The 18,915-nt window shown below is 39.6% G+C and overlaps 1 protein-coding gene across 2 annotated transcripts in view; it reads right to left on the bottom strand.

The window, feature by feature from the left end:
• Positions 1–18,915, bottom strand: part of cadpsa (Ca2+-dependent activator protein for secretion a) — a 202,536-nt gene that overhangs the window by 75,607 nt on the left and 108,014 nt on the right. For both annotated transcript variants that reach the window (XM_042406222.1, XM_042406221.1), the window contains exons 10-13: positions 13,429–13,537; positions 10,738–10,950; positions 2,029–2,165; positions 1,051–1,238 (exon numbers count right to left, since the gene is read on the bottom strand). In XM_042406222.1, the coding sequence (XP_042262156.1) occupies positions 1,051–1,238; positions 2,029–2,165; positions 10,738–10,950; positions 13,429–13,537 (647 nt within the window). The remainder of the gene's footprint in view (positions 1–1,050; positions 1,239–2,028; positions 2,166–10,737; positions 10,951–13,428; positions 13,538–18,915) is intronic.

Here is an 18,915-nt window from a genome sequence, read left to right on the forward strand (position 1 = left end):
TGTGAATCAGACGCTAGTAATGCTACCTCTCCTTCCATCAGGAGCCACACAGGAGACACTATGACCAGAAAGAGCATTTTTTATTTCTTTGTGTAGCTGTGTGCATACAGTAGCTGGTGTTTTCATATCACAGATGATGATCAAAGGAACTACAATGTGAGTCTTCAGGTAAAACACTCTGCAGGAGTAATGGGACTGTGGTGTTACTGGGTGGAGGCCATGAATAATAGAGATTTTGCAGAGCCTGGTTCAGCTCTGACCCTGTAGTTACTGCATCTGCGTACACAGGACCACCTATAAACACACAAACTAAATGCTCAAATGTATGAACATTCATGTTGGTAGACTCCACTGAAAAACTGTTATCTCAGATCTCAGCAGTGATTTTGGTGAGCAAGATATTATCATAAACAATAGATGATAGAGAAAGAGCTTTTCCATGTCCTGCAAAGAGATGTTTTTGTTTTTCCCCTTATCTAGACTGTACCCCACAGACTATGAAATGACTTACCTTCTACTTCCTGAGAAAATTGGGGACCTCAAGTCCTTTTTCTTCATGAACTCAATGATTTTGAGTTCTCTCTTAGCAGTGTGGGCAGGGAGTTCAGGGACAGAGGGGAAAAGGGCTCGTTCGAGTTCGGCCTCAGATACCGGCCAGTTTAACAACTCAGACACACGCTGACTAGATGTGGTTGTGTGGAAGTAAAGGGTTTTGGGGGACAGTGGAGGGAAGGTTATTTTGTGAGAGTGAGCAAGGTAAATAGGTTTTACAGGAAAAAAAGACAAAAGAAAGAGGAAAAGTGAGCATGCAAGCAACATGCAAACAGAAAATCAATAGATATGCAGGAGGAAACAAATCAAAGCATAAAAAACAGATGCTGCATCATATGTCCCTTATATGTGGACTGGCCTGTTTCTCATTAATTTGTCAGCATTTCCCTGTTCCAACTTGAGTTTTAGAAATTAAAAAAAATACCACATTTTAGCATCTAAGGGTAGTTTGTACCTGTGGGGAAACAACCTCAGACAAGTGAGCAGTTTGATTTGTACCTGTTTCCATGGACATGGGAGGCACAGAAGGCGAAGCTATAGTGCAGCAGGGTGGGGTCGATCATGGCTCCATTCTCTGCCCTCTCTAGCAGATCGCTCAGGTAACATAAATGCCGATGACAGCCCCGAACACCGTAGCGAGCGCAGTACTCATCCAAGACAAACACCTGACCGGGACTGAACCAGCCCTGTGGGTAACGTACACAATCACTGCTGTCACCTCGTCTGTAACCAGACGCTCATACACATATACACATGCCATTCAAGACTTCACAATACTGGTATCTTTACCCACAGATACAACATAGATAGGTGGACATGTCCGCCTCTGAATGTGAATGTGAGTAACTGCGTCTCAGTGCGTCCTCAGAGTGTCTTAACCTGTGTTCAGAATCTGAAGTGAATCTTTGTCATGCTTTATTCACATGAATTGAACCACTGGATTGTTTATGCAGCAGATGTAACAACTGTACAGACATTAACTTTTGGACATGTATGTAGTGTACCTGTGTTGTGTTTGAGTCAGACAGCTCAGACACTGACTGATCTCAAAACTTACTATGAACCCCTGTTCTTTGTGTTAATATCCTCCAGCCTGATCTCCTCTGTACATTCATTAATTGGAGTCATAAAGCTTTAGGATGGAAAAGTTTTTCCTAAGTTATTTTCAGGTCACATGAACCGGTGGCCAGTTCATGCTGCCTGCAGTCATGTCTCTTGACTTTACATGCAGTCGCGCCACCTATAAAATTAGCTTCACATTCAGCTCAGTTCATGTGAGGAGGATGAAATTTGAGTTATTTAGACCTTTCCAAATATGCACATTTAAAGCCAAGTTTGAACAAGACCTTAGCTGTACCTGTATTGTGTCATCATATGGTGTAACATGGCCACTTTACCCACTTTTGGTGAGTACAACTGTGCGTAACATCATGGATGACAATTACAGAGTGACAATCATATAAAGCCTTTTCTTACCAGGCAGGAGTAGGAGTCATTGAGTCTGTGGTCCAGGGTGAGACGCTGTACTAGCTCAAACAGCGAGGCGTGGTCGAAGTTACAGGGGTTGGCTGAAATAAACTCGTCCATGCCATGCTTCTGGGCTCTATCAGCATCTGTGCACAACCATTTACCCATCCAATGAGGAGAAAGAAAGAAACAGAGGGCTAATGTCAGAGCCTGACAGAAAAACAAGAATAAAGTTCACCTTGGCACTGAATTAATTCATAGGTAATATGTAATTAAATCAAATAATCTGATAAAGTACCCACAATAAAGTAATGCTGTGCACACTTCACAACAAGGGTTATACACTTAACTAATTTAATTAGATTCTACAAAATGTAGAAACACCAAAGTCATAATTCATAATGGCTTCCAGTTTCACAAAATTATTGTGTAACTTTTTAAATAAACTCTGTTATCTACATAACTGAAAACTCCTTGAATACTATACCTACTGAAATGATGATTTTGGTGTCCTATCCAATGCAGTCTCACCATAAAGGCCAAAATATACCACTGCTGAATGGCGCGTGTCAAAACAGCCGCCCCTATTATTTTCTATGTACAACTCTCACACCGGCGGCAGCTAGGCACACACCAGAGTAAAAGCTGTTTTGTACTTCAATACAGTGTTGGCCCAACTACAGATGTTATTTACTAGTTTGTTGCTTGCTTTCCACTGTAGTTTTAACTATTTCACTTGTGTTTGTATCTACAAGGCAAAAATTAATTAATCATTGGTTTATCTGATGCTTTCAAAACATAATCTCACAGCTCAGATTATTATTTTTTTAAGTTTTTAATCAAAAATGGACAACTGCAATAGGCAACTCACCCATGGCATTTCATTGTCCCATGCTATAATCTTAGAACTGGAATTACATTCAGACAACTACTGTCTTCCTTTTGATGCACTGAAGCGCAACACTTTCTATTAATGGTAGGGGCGGCACTTGAAGTGCGTCACATGATGCGCCATAGTGCTGCAGCGGCGGCCATGTGTTTTCAGCTTATCAATGATCAACATGAAATGTCACAAATTCAAAAATGTGCCAATCAATTATTATTATTATTATTATTATTATTATTGTTTCCAGCATTAGACTCCATTATGGGCCCTTTATGAGGGTTACCAGTGTTGACTCAACAGGCAGGATAAAGTTAAGGTGGACAGGGAGTGTGAGTTTCCCAGGTAGCTTTCAGGAGGTGACTGCTGATCTGGAGGTTGAAGGTTAGTTCGGAGGTCTGGGGTCATGTTCATGTTGTGTTCATGCATATTCATACATTCTTGTCTATATTCTTCAAACTACACAGCTCTAAACATCTTTTTAGGTTTAAAGTCTGTTTTTTCCACTTATACATTGTGTGTAACTACATTTATTTTGTTTTGGGCTATGAGTGTTGCCAAAACACTTGTAGATGCAGAATGCATCAAGTGTAGTAGATATACTGATCAGGACAGCAGCTGCTGCACAAGTGAAATGCTGCATTAGCTACATGGCCAATGTACGCAAGGTGCAAGACCACAAGGCTGTTCTAAAGTCAGAGTCTGTGAGTTCTTGGAAGGAAGATTACAAACATTGATGAGTGCCCCAGCTGGCAGCAATAAAATGCTGCAATCACACTGCAAACTGCATACAGTAGGCGCACCCATGAACAGACTTACTGTAATTGTCTTTCTCAAGGTCACAGTTTGTGAGGAAACAGAGAGTATTCATGACATTACCCATTTCAAATGTAACCAAGCTAAATTCTCCCACTTTTACATTTGTTTTAGCTATTTTTCAAATAGTTTGATTCAACAGCTAATCAAAATACTGGTATAAAATCATGTAGCTGTTAGTTGGGTACTACTAGAAATCAGCTGATGTCATAAACAACGAATATTCCTTTAACAGTAAAATAGCTAAACAGTCTCTCTTGACATAAGAGTGACTACAATTAGAAAAGACAGCAAACAAAAAATTTGTACACTCTTCAGTTGTTTTCCCAGTGGGCTCATTAAAATGCACTGACATTGTGAATATCCAATAAAAGGGAAGCCTTCAGCATATGGAAGCGCTGTACAGCTAAATGGACTGCAAGACTAATGTTATCACTTCTCTATGCTTTGAACAAGTCTACTGCTTAATAAAACGGTACATTGCATTAACCACTAATAGGCCAGTTACTGCATATGGTAAGCCATGTGCCTTAACCCTACAACTCAAGAATAACCAAGGTCCAAAACTGCATTACCCATATTTACCCTATCCTTCAGTCGCCCCTTTACAACCATTAAGCTTCCCCATTCCTAATGCCACTTCACTGCAGTGTTGGTGGCCCCAGACCCCTGTTGTGGCCCATAAGTAATCACTGCCATGAACATCTCAGAACAAGTCAAGAACATGGGGGGGCCTGCTAATCTCAACTGTGGTGGCTATACCTACATCATGGAGGGATGGGTGAATGACTAAGGGGGCTGTAAATCCCTGCAAACCTGCAAACTGGTTACACCAGACTTTGCTGGGGTACAAAGAGGAGGGGGTACCTGCTCCACTGTCTTGGATTTGGGATTTATATGTCACTGCATTCACAGATACTGTATAAGAAGATGTTGTGTGGCAATGGTGTGCTTTATTGCTTTTGCCCTATAACTAAAACAGTGTTTTGGAGTAGAGGCTGACTAAAGACAAACTAGTTTCACAACAATGTCACTACTAGGTGACCTTTCTGGTGTCTCCAGGGGTATGGGAGTAAAAAAAGGCTAAATATGGCGATAAAATCTAACCTAGTAGAACATTTACAACACATGAATTGATCAAGCTTTATCTGGTGTGCCTAAACTTCTAACACCAAAAATCCTGCCTGTCATGTTTGTCACAAAAACCAAAAACATACATTTGATGCATGATGAAAGAACTGATCCTTGTTCTGCACCAACAATTGGGCCCCTGTTGTGCCCAAGGTCTCTTCAACTCCAGCACACACAGCACACCATATATATTTTGAGTCCCAGACACCAGCTTGTACTCACATCTTAACCATGTAAGCATATTCTAAAATAAACTAATTAAAGTTTTGGAAGTTGATTTTTACACAGAACTCTTCTTCAAGATAATGCCACAAGATTACATAATAATGTAGGACCCGGTTGATATTGTACTAGTGGTGCAAATCCCCCCAAATGCTTTGTAAGTCATCAATTGACCAAACACCTACTGTGAACTGACCTACAGTGAACCCAGAGCTTTTGGGGCCCTGGGACATGTGTATGCTTTGCCCAATTGGTAAACCAGCCTTGTCCACTACTAAAAATCTTGTACCATAGTAACAGAGTAACTCAATTCATTCTGATGAAGCGTACACATCAGTGTTTATTCTCATCAGGGTTACAGGTATCAGCTCTCACTGGACATCCACAGGAAACTCCCAAGTGGGTCAGTGGTAACACTCCACAGGGATTTATTTTTTGATAACTGTACAGCTCATCATAGATTCAATTTCACTTTGGTCTTGGGTGAAGACAGTGGACTGTGGACACAGTCCTGGGACACATGTGAATGAAGGTTATAATGAGCTGTACAGTAATCAAGGGATTTGTCTAACATCCTCTTCACTGCTGAATGAAGGCACCCCAGCTGTCAATCAACAAACAAAACAAAGAGTGGGATGCTGGAAGCTGATTGTGTCCCCTCAACAAGTCCTCCCCCACCCTCCCCCAAAAAATCTAAAAAGGTGACATTGCGGTGCCCCTTTGGACTGTAGCTGTTGGCCTGTCAGGTCTGTTTGATGTGAGTGAGCAGGAGTGGAGGCGGGAGGGCTGGACAGTAACATGCAGTGACATTAGTCACCCCCATCCGTCTGGGCTGGGGGAGGACGGCCCTGACAATGATTGATGGCTGCTATTCATTTATAGATCCAGAGGAGAGGAACCGGGAGGCAATGGCCACACTGCTGGTCCTGGGTTTGGTGGTCAAAAGCATTTGGGGCTATTTAACACGTGGCTTGCTTTTTTGTGAACTGACCATGAAAAACACACAAACACATCTAGATCTTTCTGTCTCTACACTCATGAAGATCTGGGCAGCTGTGGCTCAGAGGTAGAGCAGGTCGTCCACTAATAAGAAGATCAGTGGTTCAATATCCCCGGCTCCTCCAGTCGGCATGTCGAAATGTGCTTGGGCATCATCATGTGTGAGTGTCTGTATGAATGGGTAAGCATAGAAACATTGTGAGGCGCTTTGGCTTGGAAGCGTTGCATTGCTCCTGATGAGCAGGTTGCATGGCAGCCTCTGCCATCAGTGTATAAATGTGTGTGTGAATGGGTGAATGTTTGCATGTAGTGTAAAGCACTTTGAGTGGTCAATTAGACTAGAAAGGCACAATATAAATGCAGTCCATATACCATTTACCATCTTCATTGATCCCCTAACACCTAACATCTCTCTCTAACCTACAATATTAATCATGAGGATACACTTCCTAATTTTGTCACAGCCTCCCAACTCAACAAAACTTTAGGTTTTAAAATATCAGCAATGAGTTGAGAGAGATTTTTTTCTAGTTCAGCTTTGATGTCTTCAAATTCAATTGTGAACTGTGTTGAACTCAAGTATAGCAATGGTCGAGATCTGCAGTTTTGGTGCATGGAGCTGCCAGATTTCCATTCTTCACCTCTTCACATTTTTGCTCATTGTTTATCTTCTTGATCTGATTTTAACAGAGCTCATAAAATCATATGAGTCAGTAGTAACCACTCAACAACTGGTGGATTAATGCATACCAGTGCAAATACTGAGATTTTAATACAATGAACTTTTCATTTATCATAGTAAAAGTTCACACTTAAATATAGGTACAAACCTTTACTTAAAGTCCACCAATTTAGCGTTTATAAGCAGTATACAAACACTTAAGACATGGTTTACACTATAATGTAGCTATAAACAGATCTATCTATGTCCATGAAGACATATTTTATATTATTACAGCTGTACTTTACTATATTGTAATGTTAATTATCTGTTTATACACCAGCCTCCAGTTATGAGTGCCCACAGATATACAGTATCTGCTTACAAATACATTATAGTGTGTTATAAACCATATACTTTATATGTTTGCATACTGCTTATGAATGCTAAATGTGAGACTTAAAGTCAAATATTACCTAAAACACAAATAACATGTTGAGTGAATACTGTATAATTTTGCTGATTTTCATAATTGGGAATCAAAGTAAATGATGACATGCATGGGTTATGACCATTATCCTAACTCTAGTGCAACACACATCAGATGCTTGTGTTAGTAGATGCCTGAAACACACTGTACGCTTCACACAGACAGCAGTAGTAGTCATGGTACAGTAGCCACTGAATGTTAGTCATTTTCTGAAGAATCGACCCATGTTGATGCTGGGAAATAAGACGGTGCAGTATTCCATTGAGTTGACGCTACTGCTGCATGCCCTTACATAGAAAAATAATGGATGTTTTAACATGTGTCATGCACTCTATGTGTGTGTGTGTGTGCGTTGGCCTTTATGGTCATAAAAACCATTGGAAAGTGCCATCATTAAACAAAGCTATCTTTCTAAGTTCATGAAAAGGTCATTGGGTCAAACATTTTGACTTAGTGACAGTGACATTCTCCCTAATCATTCCCTAATACATGACAGTAACTTCATAACCAGGCTGGTGAAAATTTTAAAGGGACATTGAGAGAGAGAGCAGGAAAGAGAGGAGAAGATGAAACTGCCACTGTGTTACTGTTTGCTATACAGTTAGAAGTTGTGTTAGCAGAGCAGTCCAGAGATTTGTAAACTATTCACTGCTCCAGAGGGCCAGGAAGTTAGAATTAGCATCAGTATATGTGCATATTTGTCAAAAAAGAAAAAAGAATCATGAAAAGAATAAGAAAAAAAAATTACCTGTCAGTCATCATAACAAGAAAAAGAGTAAACTGTGAACATCAGTTTCACCTCTCAGCAACTGAAAACAAAACTCTTAATTCTGTCTTTGTTGTTACAATGTTTTAATATAGTCTATTTTGAATTGGGTCAGGGGTGGGTGGGTGGGGGTGACATGATGTTATTCATTGCGCTGATCCAGGTGTGAACAGGCAAGTAGTTATTTGGTAACATTGACTGATTGCCGCCTGATTTAATTGTGCAGCAACCACACTGTATAATTCATGGCCTTGCACTTTTAACTTGGTAATTACCAGCTGCTGGGACTCAGTGGGACTCCAGTGGTTGTGTCAAAAACAGCTCGCTCAGTAAATTCACTTAAACAAATGCACGTTAGGTGCCGTCGCTGCCACTGGCAAGTAGGAAGCAGTTTTTCATTTATTTGTTGTGTTGATTTGCAGCCATTTCTATCTCAGTTGGTTTTTGGTTATTGTGCATTTTGTGTTCCACAGATAGTCTGATGACATTTTCTTAAAACATTTTTTTGTAAGTTTAACAGTTTTTATTAAAGTTCATGCCTTCCCCCACATGGTTTTGCATATAATCTTTTACTAACTAAAGAAAGCAATTGAATAATGCCTTCAGATGTGAGAAAATATATACATGTCATAGGTTGATGTCTGGCTAACACACAGATACATTCACATACATAAAACATAAATATACATTCACACTGCTCAGTATTATCACAGCCATTAATTTTGCTACAAAGCAAGTCAATGAGTATAGTATACTCATTAAGCACACTCATATAGTATATAGTATGGAAGAACATTTATGAAGTCCTATAAGAACTTGTGTCAGAGCTGGGGAGGGGAAGACTAAATGTGTCTATGCTTGTAGAGGATGAGGGTTTGAGTTTAAGCATTTTATTTTCTTGAAAACTTCTTAGATTCACATGACAGGCAGCAAACACAAATAGTAAACTATGTATTAGTTTCTAAAATGCATTGTCCAACTGAGACTGCCCAGTTGTCCTATCAGTATCTGCTAACTAGGCTTTCTTCACCAATATTCAAAGAGTATGCTATGCTGAACGGATAATCATGATATCAAACCATCTGAGATGTCATTTATGGAAGCATTCAACACAATAGATGGAAAAATGATGGAGAAAGGTAAGACTGTTGTAAGACACTAACATTAGCTTGTCACTGAAGAGAGGTAGCAGAGGATGCAATATTTTGGGTAAGTGACCAGCCTACTAAATGAGATAGGGTCATTAGAAGACAAGGCCTATATGACCTGCAGCTTGATGTATTTGTTGATATTTTCTTTCAGTCTTTCTTCAACCTAAAACTGCCTTCCTCTGACCAAAGATGTACATAAAAAACTGACGTACAATTATATACAATAATGGCAGTGCTATAACAGCGTTTCAGTGTTCAAAACATTAAAAGTCCATTAAACCATACATTCTACAACTCTGAAACATTCATGAAAGAGCAATCCCAACTACGGACAATCTCACTTCATAGATATTGCTGTGCATCATCTTCAGATTTAAATGTAATTACAGCCCATAAGAAGCAAAAAGTCTGACTGTAAATGCTGCTGCATACACTTTAAAAAATGCTAAATAAAAAATGAAGGCTTCCTCTCCAAATCTGACTTTGTATATAATAAAAAACATCCTAACCATCAATAAAAATACACCACATTTGCAGTTTGGGGATCATTTCTCTGATGGTGGTGATATAGCAACTCTCAATTCAGGTTTGTTAAATAATAGACATACTATGGCTTTGAAACAATTACAAACATAAAGTTCTAATGAAAACACAGCATTTATAAAACATAACCCTAACCTATAATGCAACACCTACAGTATGCAGGCTGATCCATAGAGTACATCTTGTCAAACCCTGCTGGACAGATGACATATATGTAGACAGAAGCACAGCCAAAGCAAATCATTTCTGCATGCATCTTCAAATTACAACAAAGTTAGTATCTCCTGTATTTCTGTCCCATTGGACAGAAATAGGAAAACAGTAAGTTTTCAGAAGAGGAAGAATGATGTACAACAAAAGGAGGAAAGAGAAAGAAAGGGGAGGAAAGCACTTACCCTTTAATCCAGCTACAAGATAGCAGGGTCAGGGTTTAGAAGAAGAAGAAGAGGAGGAAGAAGGAACAAACAGAGAAACATAAAGACACACAGCAAAGCCACCGACACTTTAACACTACAGTAGTTCTACAACAGAGAGCGAAGCAGCACAGAGAAGTGCAGTGAAAGAACAGCACAGTAACAGTAACAGTTGAAAACATGTACCGAACATGACCAGGAAGAAGACAAACTACGGAAATCATTGGCTGATATGTAAAACAGTTGCAGGCACAATTGTACAGTAAAAGACAGAGTGAGACATTAAACACAATAAAAGAGAGCAAGAAGCCTTGAATAATAAAAATAAATCAGCTTTTTATTCTAACGTTATTAATTGATTGTTGATGATTTCTTTGATTAAAACAAAATGTGACCATAGATACTCTACCTTCAACCCAAGGTCTGCAAATCAATGTTCAGATTTAGACATTTTTATTTTACAGTATGAATAAAAATTATGTTGAACATAGGTTGTAAAGCAAGAAATCATGCTTATGTTAGATCATCAATTTAGCAACTAAGCCAATTAAGGGCAATGAAATGGCAGTAGCCTGTTTGTGGTAAAGCATGTGTGTTGTATGAGAGCCAAAAGACAAATAAGAACTGAGAGTTAACAACTTACAGAACTGAGATATCGGTGCATCAAGCTGTGGTGCTGTGCCCCCCCTAGAGTTGAGTTTTTGGACTTGGGTTGGAGGAACTGGCTTGTGTGACTGGCCGGTGGCCCGGTACATAGCCTGCACCCATAGAATCCGGTCCTGCTCATCATCACTGGCAAAGATCACAGTGTCGCCCTCTTTCACAGCGTTGAAGAATGTCCGACCACCGTCTAGGCCTGAAGGACGGAAAAAATCTTGATTAAAGTATGTCGTAACATTAGGATCACAAATCCATCTTTGTAAAAACAAACAGCTGTAAAAATGACAATAAATGAAAGAACATTTAAAAAATCATTTCGAATTTTCTCTTCCTATAGCCAAAATCCAATCCAGAAAGCGACTGTGAGAAATTATGGACATCAAGGTGCAGCAACCCTGGGAAATATGACAGTGATGCATCCTGACAGAAACTATGTGTAGATTCATGACTAACACTGTGTGTACGCACAAAGACAGAAATATCCATAAAAATTATTTTCATCAGATAGAGCTGTGTGTACATGGTTCTGTTTTATAAATCTCAGTCATGGTGGAACTGGCTGACCTGAAACAGCCATTTTTATATCAATTCACTGCCTGTACCATTAGTCTGTAGATCTGTCAGTGAAACAATCAGGAAAGAAGTGCAGTTTCACTGATTGTGCTGCACCAGCGAGGTTCTCCAACAACTGTCATTACATATGACCATTACACATGTCTGTGGATATTTATACCATCCACATCATTAATTCATCACATTGTAAGTGATATCTCATCATCATTACTAAACATTAGAAATGTAATCAATCATTAGTTTGTACCGCTCATATCAAAACCGACTTTACAGGGTGCGTCACAGTTAATGATAAAATAAAATGATGCCTCCTATATAAATGAAAAGAATGATAATATTGGTCTGATTTTACAGATCGCTGTGTAGATGCATCAAAATCACACAGTCAGTGTAGTTGGTTAACAACCTAAACAAAAAAATGTTTTACTTGTTAGATTCTGTCTTTCACCTTACATTTCATCTCAGACTCATCATATGACCTGCTGGCTCTGAAAAACATGTATGCCTGGTCTGAGCTATGCATGAGGTGCACACATTCTGTTTTCATAAATAGCAGTTTATGTGTGGTAAATGTTGTATGCATGGTTTTTGTGCGTACACATTGTTTATTCATCTAGCCCCAGGTGTTCTGTTGCAAGTGTGTGGTTTCTTTCAACCACCTGAAAAGCTTAGTGGAGTACAATAGCACACAGCTCAAGCATCACTTCCTAAAGCTCCTTTTCATGGTAAAATGCAAATAGAATGACAGTATATGGTGTTCTTATGGATACCTCCACAGTTATGGGCAAAGACAGCAGTAGTTCCCGTATTCTTCCTCTAACCTTAACCAAACTGAATCTATTAAACTCCAGCTATTTCTAATATTAAACTAAACCTGCAGTAAAGCTGTTCCATCAGTATACCTAAACCATCTCATGGTTTATACCTAAACATAACAACTAATAATGGTATGTCTAATCCCAACCTTCTGGTTTGGTGGGCCAATCATAGCATTAGTGCCCATGACCCGGGTTCTAGGTCTATAATTTCACAAACATGGGCAGAATATCTTGAAGTCTTGAACCTGCTTATTGTGAGGCAGTCAAAGGAAGTCTTAGGTCATTTTCACTCCTATAGTCTGTTTGCTTTGGTCTGAATCAATGGATGAGTTTCTACTTTGCTGCATTTTCCCTTTGGTTCAGTTTGGTAAATTTGAGGCAAACCAAAATGTATCAACAAAAGCCATGTGGGAGCTGTCAGTCTGTTCATTGGTCAGAAATCTTGTGGGGTTGGCAGGTGGAGAAAAGAGAATTTGTTTTTCAGAATCGGTAGATAGGCTACAACACTTAGAGAGGACTTAACTGTCTTTCTCTCTTTGTCTCTCTGTCTTTGAACAAATTTTCTATCAGCAATTAAAGTGTGCTATTGTTATTATTGAAATAAACAGCATCTCTCTCTCTCCACCTCTCCATGGTGCTGAAAGATGCACACCAGTGACTACTTTTCAACTGTTTTCTTATTCTTATTAACAAGAATAATGATAAATAAAAGCTAAATTACGTGCTTTATAAATGGTGTCAGTCATTTGGGCCATATACCAAGCCAAAATATGCAAGCAGAATGACCCATTTTAAGGCACTTTAAGGCAACATCTAGAAAACAATGTGTTGCTTCACATTTCACGAAGAAAACGTGCTACCTTCAGTCGGCTGAAGAGGAGAAGGGAGCACAATGCACAGCGCAGAAGGCTTTAATTCAAAAAATGCGCAGTGCTTCCTGCAGTTGGGTCAGATCTAGGTCAGATCACGTTCATACCACAACGAACCATACCAGAGTTCGTTTATAACCGGACTAAGACCACCTCTTAAACAAGGTCTCGGTCTGGTAGCATTGGTCCACACTTGAGTGTGATTGCTGTGTTCACCTGCCCAAACGAACCGCACCAAGGGGTAAAACAAACCAGAGTTCGATTCAACTGAACTAAACAAGGAGGGTGTGAGAGCACCCTTTAGTTACTGTAAAGTCACAGGTAGCCTCTTGTAGGTAATGGGCCTGTGTCTACATTTTTTTTCGTTTTTTGTCAGTGTATCAGTTGTTGTTGTGTACTGCACAGCTGTGTTACCTGGCTGGGGGTCAGTGTAGTCCACAGTGTAGCCATCCAGTTGGAGGAGCTCCACAGGCTCCGCCTTCTTCTCTCTGTAGCTGCACATGGCGAAGGTATACTGACTCACCTGCACCAATCACAGAAAGGACATGCTCACTCATCAGCTCACTCAGAAGGGAATGAGAATGTGTCATATGCTGGTCCTTCTGCTGTTAACCAGCAGTTATGATATGGAAAATGAAGTGTCCCTCAAAGGAAAGCTCTAATCTCAACTACAATAAGTCTCTCAATATTTCAGTCATGTACCATCATCATCATCATTAATGTCACAGTATCTCCCTCAAAAATGAAATAGCATATGAACATTTTTGAACAGATTGATATTGTTTAATATCATGGGACATACAACACATCACGGGACCCAAAACCTTCTCTTCCAAAGCCCAGGATAGTCATATCAATAATGATAACAATGAATAAATTAATTATTTGCAGGTTATTTTAGTCTCAGATATTGTATCTTTTAACTGTTAGTGATATAGACTAATGCAAAAACAGTTTTTTTTAACTTTCATCTCAACATCTGTGTTGGGTTAATTAGATCATTTTTATCACCACACTGTTAAACACTGCCTGCAAGGAAGCTGTTTCACATTTCTGTGCATAATTGTAGAGAAGTTGTAAATGTGTTCAGACATCTAGGTGGGTTTATTTATTGCTAATTATTCATTTAAAAGTCAAATCTACCTGTGAAAAATATGTTTAGCTGCTTGGAAGTTTGGAATATTAAGTGTGAAGAATACCGATGGTTGACATGTTTTTTATAGTTGGTTCTTAAGGGGTGTGTGGTTGCTAGGGTGGAGTGGTTGGCAGATGTGTAGGAATGAATTTTAGTGGAATTAGGCATCATCTTAAACATGAGGTGTCAGGGTGTACAGTCTGCACACCCTGTCTTAATTTTCTGGGGATCCCATTCTCCTTCTTTGTTGACCTTATTCACCCATGTGTCAAGAGCCCAGGCTTTGTTATTCCTGAAGTAAAATTTGAATTAACAAGTCTTAGGCCATGTTCAGACAGATTTTAGCTGTGTGAAAAAACGCAGTCCCCTCATTCATTTGAATGGCAGAGGTACCAATGCAGAGGGCTCTGGCAAAAAACGCAGGGTCATTAGGCAAAAATGTTGAACCTGGCTCATCTTTTTTGAGATGCACACATTCCTGGTAGATTGCTGTGTAATGGGGTGCCTGTTTACCTCACAATTATTGCAATGGAAGATAAAATAGTTACAGCCATGATAACTTTCCAGGGTTGTAAAATCCTGTCTCAGAGAAAACTTTTGTGCAGTGTTTTGGTGTCTGATAAGTATTCAAACTCAAGCCGTGAGTCATTTTTTCATGATTTTAGAGAATGAACCATAATGACAAGAAATGTACTGTACATAAATATCAAAATAATTAGCAGATTGTCTTGAAACTTACTGAGCACATTCATGTTCCATAGAGGGTGTTCTGACCTCTGTCTGAGTGCACGTCAAACTGTTAAATAGAATTTCTTGGACTGGTCATTAAAAAGCAGTAGTCTCAGAGTAGTTTCCCTCATAGTTAATGTGGCATGGTAGAGAGCACAGTTTGTGCAATTTGTCTTGTATCGTTGTTGCCTTGGACAGTATTTGTCTGTGAGTATTTTGTTTATTTCAGCATAGTTGTAGGCTGGTAATTAGCACTGCTTGCCCTGTGACTCAGTATTTTCTATTTCTAAGTTGAAACCTTAAATAGTGTCAGAATAGTGACTTGTTTTGGTGGATTTCTGTTTGCGTTCTGTGTTTCTGCAACAAAAATTGTGAATTTTTAATAAATATCCAAGTTACACCTTTTGTTTACTGGAGGACCTCACACTGTCAGCTAACTGTCTACCTTTGAATAAGAACAACTCGTTGCAAAGCCTCAAGAATCCAGTCGTGAACAGCAGTTACAGACCAAGAGACAACTTATGGATACAAGAGAACAACAGTAACCACACACATGCAAGACACACAGTATGAGAGAGAGAGAAAGTGTGTTTGAGAGAGAGAGGAGGTGTGTGTATATGACACTCTTGTGATAATATCAACCATCCACAGAGGTAAAAATGTCCTGCTCTTCCAGTAAGCTAGCAGAACTAATGAAGACCCTTGAGTGAGTAGTGAAACATGTACAAATGAACAACTGCAGTCCAATGGATGGTTTTATTTCAACCTGGCACTGTACTACCTGGATAAATGTGAAGAATCTACACAAATCCAGTCCACATATTTTATTTAACCATTTGTTTCTGAATCTTCATCAGGTCCTGACATTAAAGTTATTAAATGTTTGATTGATTCACAGCTGAGTGCCAGTGTTACACCTTACACAACGAAGACAAAGTAAACAAACTGCTGAAGCTACAAGTCATGGGCAGACAGCGCATTGTTAGCAGTGGTATTGAAGAATAAGAATCACACCAGCATCTAACAGGTCTGATGTGACATTTGCAGGTATGTTTACATGCTGTTAAATGAGCAGCTAATTAGCTATGCTAACTGATGTTGCAGCACTTTTCCCTGGTGAATGTTTGCTTGGTGGCTCATTCAACAAGTTAAGGTGCAGGACAAGACTTGTGTTCATGTTTGTAAGGTAGATAAGGAGACTTTAGCAGGAAATCTAATGTGGGTTGTTGTTCAGAGTCTGTTCCTCTTGTGTTGTGTGGCAGGATGCAATCAGGCTCAGTGTGACCATCTGCTCTGCCAATGATAGAACACCAAATAACTGCTTTATGCAAGATTTGATTTCCTGTACGGAAATAAGGACTCCAGCTACATAGGACAGGTTATTACTCTCAGTGCTGTTAATAAAAGGCCAGTATTGATCCATATATCGGTGTAACCCTGGTTTAAGTTAATCGCTGTAGTCCTGTCTATGCTCCCTGTGTTGGTAACAGGAAGTGTAGTGACACTCTGTTACTAGTTGTAACTGGCCTGCTGCTACTGTAGCTGCCAGTCATACCAGCCTGTCGTCACAAATCACCAGCCCTGGCCAATCCACCGCTGTCGCCACCTCTGCCGCTGCAAGTGGCAGCTCTCACTCTAGCTGCAGCTGTATTCTGTGTGTGTGTGTGTGTGTGTGTGTGTGTGTGTGTGTGTGTGTGTGTGTGTGTGACAAATGAGATTCCCCACAACAGCACTGATGAGACCTGAGGCCAAGTAAAGGATGGAGGGAACTGGACCGACTCTCCAGCAGCTCCCTGGCCTCCGGGACACCACAAAGGCAAATCTGAGTCTAAACTACAGCCCCCCACCCCATACCCCAAAACACCCGCTTCCTTTCTTCCACTGCCTCTCTCTCTCTCTCTCTCTCTCTCTCTCCCTCTCTCTCTTCCTCCCTCTCTCTCTCAGCTGTCAGTCATAACTGGAGAGAGAGATTAGAAGAATGAGAAAGGAAGAGAGAGTGAAGGGGATTGCTGAAGTCATTTATGTTCACATCATTACAGGAAACACATGGACGTGAATACTGGAGTTGATTTGCTGAAAGTGGCATATATGTTCACAAACAAACTTCAGAAGCCAAAAGCAAAAATTTCTATCCAAACTCTGACATGATCTCAGAGTAATACAGTTTTTAATAAGCCCCAAAATATACACATTATATACATAAATATCAAACAAATCATTTATTATGTCAGTATGGTTGAAATGTATACCGCTTTCTTTTTTAATTACTTTTTGGTAATGTTGTTGCAAACTGAAATAAATAGGAATGAATTTAAATAATTTGACTCGAATTGAACTGAATTCAATTGAGTGAAACTGAAATTAATTGCATTTAACTGAAGTGAACTGAGCTGAATTAAAGAGAATGAAACCTGAGCTGACCTTGCCCTGAACAGAACTTTAAGTAAATTCAATTCAATGGAAAGACAGATGTGAACATATGTGCGACTACATTCAGTCCACCATGAACACGCTAGGTTTTAGCTGATCAGTAATCTGCCTGGATGCTCTGAGGAGGGGGCGACTCAGGCCACAACCGCTGTCCTGATTATGGACTGATGGAGGAGGAGCAGTGAGGAGGAGGAGGAGGAGGTGATTTAAGGACAGAGAGGAAGTGTGAAGGATGAGGAAAGAAGTAGAAGGCAAGTGATAAATGTCAGTGAGAAGTGAGAGAGTAAGATGGAAAAATGAAGCGGAAGTAGAAGATGTGGAGGAGGAAAAGAGGGAGAAATTCAGAAAGTGTGATCAAGTGTACTCCTATTTCAACTTCCAATTCAATCCATATTATGTTGCTTGTACTAACAAGGATCAATTCAAACTCATATAGAGGAGTATGTTGCACAGTGAGACTGGTAGCATTTCTGGTTTTAAATCGGGGAATATTGCTTCTAGCATGATGTACAGTTAAGTATACTATAAAGACATTATTCTAGCACGGAAGTGACAGTTCCCTTTACTGCAGCTTTGCCGTACAATACACTTCAGCAACACTGTTGACTTCTATCTGCTGGTTAGTCTAGCTGCTGTATCTTGTTTCAAGGCTATTTCTGTATATAGGCCTCTGTATATATCAGTATATACTCTGTCAGGCAGAGAGGCCTGTGTAGAGGAGTAGATTTCCACACAAACCACTCCACTGAATAAATGTACTGAATCCATGTTTGAACCAAAAGATGCAGACCCTCTTTAGGTGTTAAACAGCTGAATTGAGTTTTCCTTATTTACTAAAGGTCTGTGCAGAGCTTTGGGGGAAAAAAAGCAACACAGGTGAAAATTGCATGTTTGAGATCATGAAATACGTATTTTAAGGAGTTCCTGAGGAGCCTTTTCCTGTTTAAAGGCACAAAATGCCTCTAAACAGGAAAAGGCACAAAATATCCTCAGCACTCGATTTATCTGTGCAGACTGGCCACTGTGACAGAGGAAGTTTAATGGCTGGGAAAAGCAGGTATATAATCTGCTGCACTGTTTTATCAGACACACACAGAGGAAAAGAGACTATAGCAGGGAGAAACAGTAAGAGAGCAAGAGAGAGAGACACACAGTTTAAAAGACACATTACAAAGTGACTTTAGCAAAGTTCTCTGCTCAGCAACACAAGACAAAAGAGCAGGAATGCAACAGTCTATTATTTTTCACACAACTTTACCTTTTCTTTTTCCCTCAGGTCCCTCCTGCATATTTTTCCTGACTTTTAATGTATCACAGCAGCATCAGTCCAGTGTGATATGATTGAGGCAGCCAGATATAGTTATTAAGTAGGCGGGTTTATTATCTCTTTACAAAAACAATTTTGTCAAAGAGTTTAAAAGTTTTACCAAAAATCTGCAATTTTTCATGACTCATTCAAGCATCAGGATATTAAACTCAGATATCCTCACATATAGTGTTCCACTTGCAGGATGAATACACACTAGCAGTTTGTCTTCTCTTAAATCAATATTCCAACTTCAGATGCTTGAATGTTGAATGAACAAAATATTAAAGTATAAGGAAAT

This window comes from Thunnus maccoyii, chromosome 3, assembly GCF_910596095.1.
Source record: "Thunnus maccoyii chromosome 3, fThuMac1.1, whole genome shotgun sequence".
Lineage (NCBI taxonomy): Eukaryota > Metazoa > Chordata > Actinopteri > Scombriformes > Scombridae > Thunnus > Thunnus maccoyii.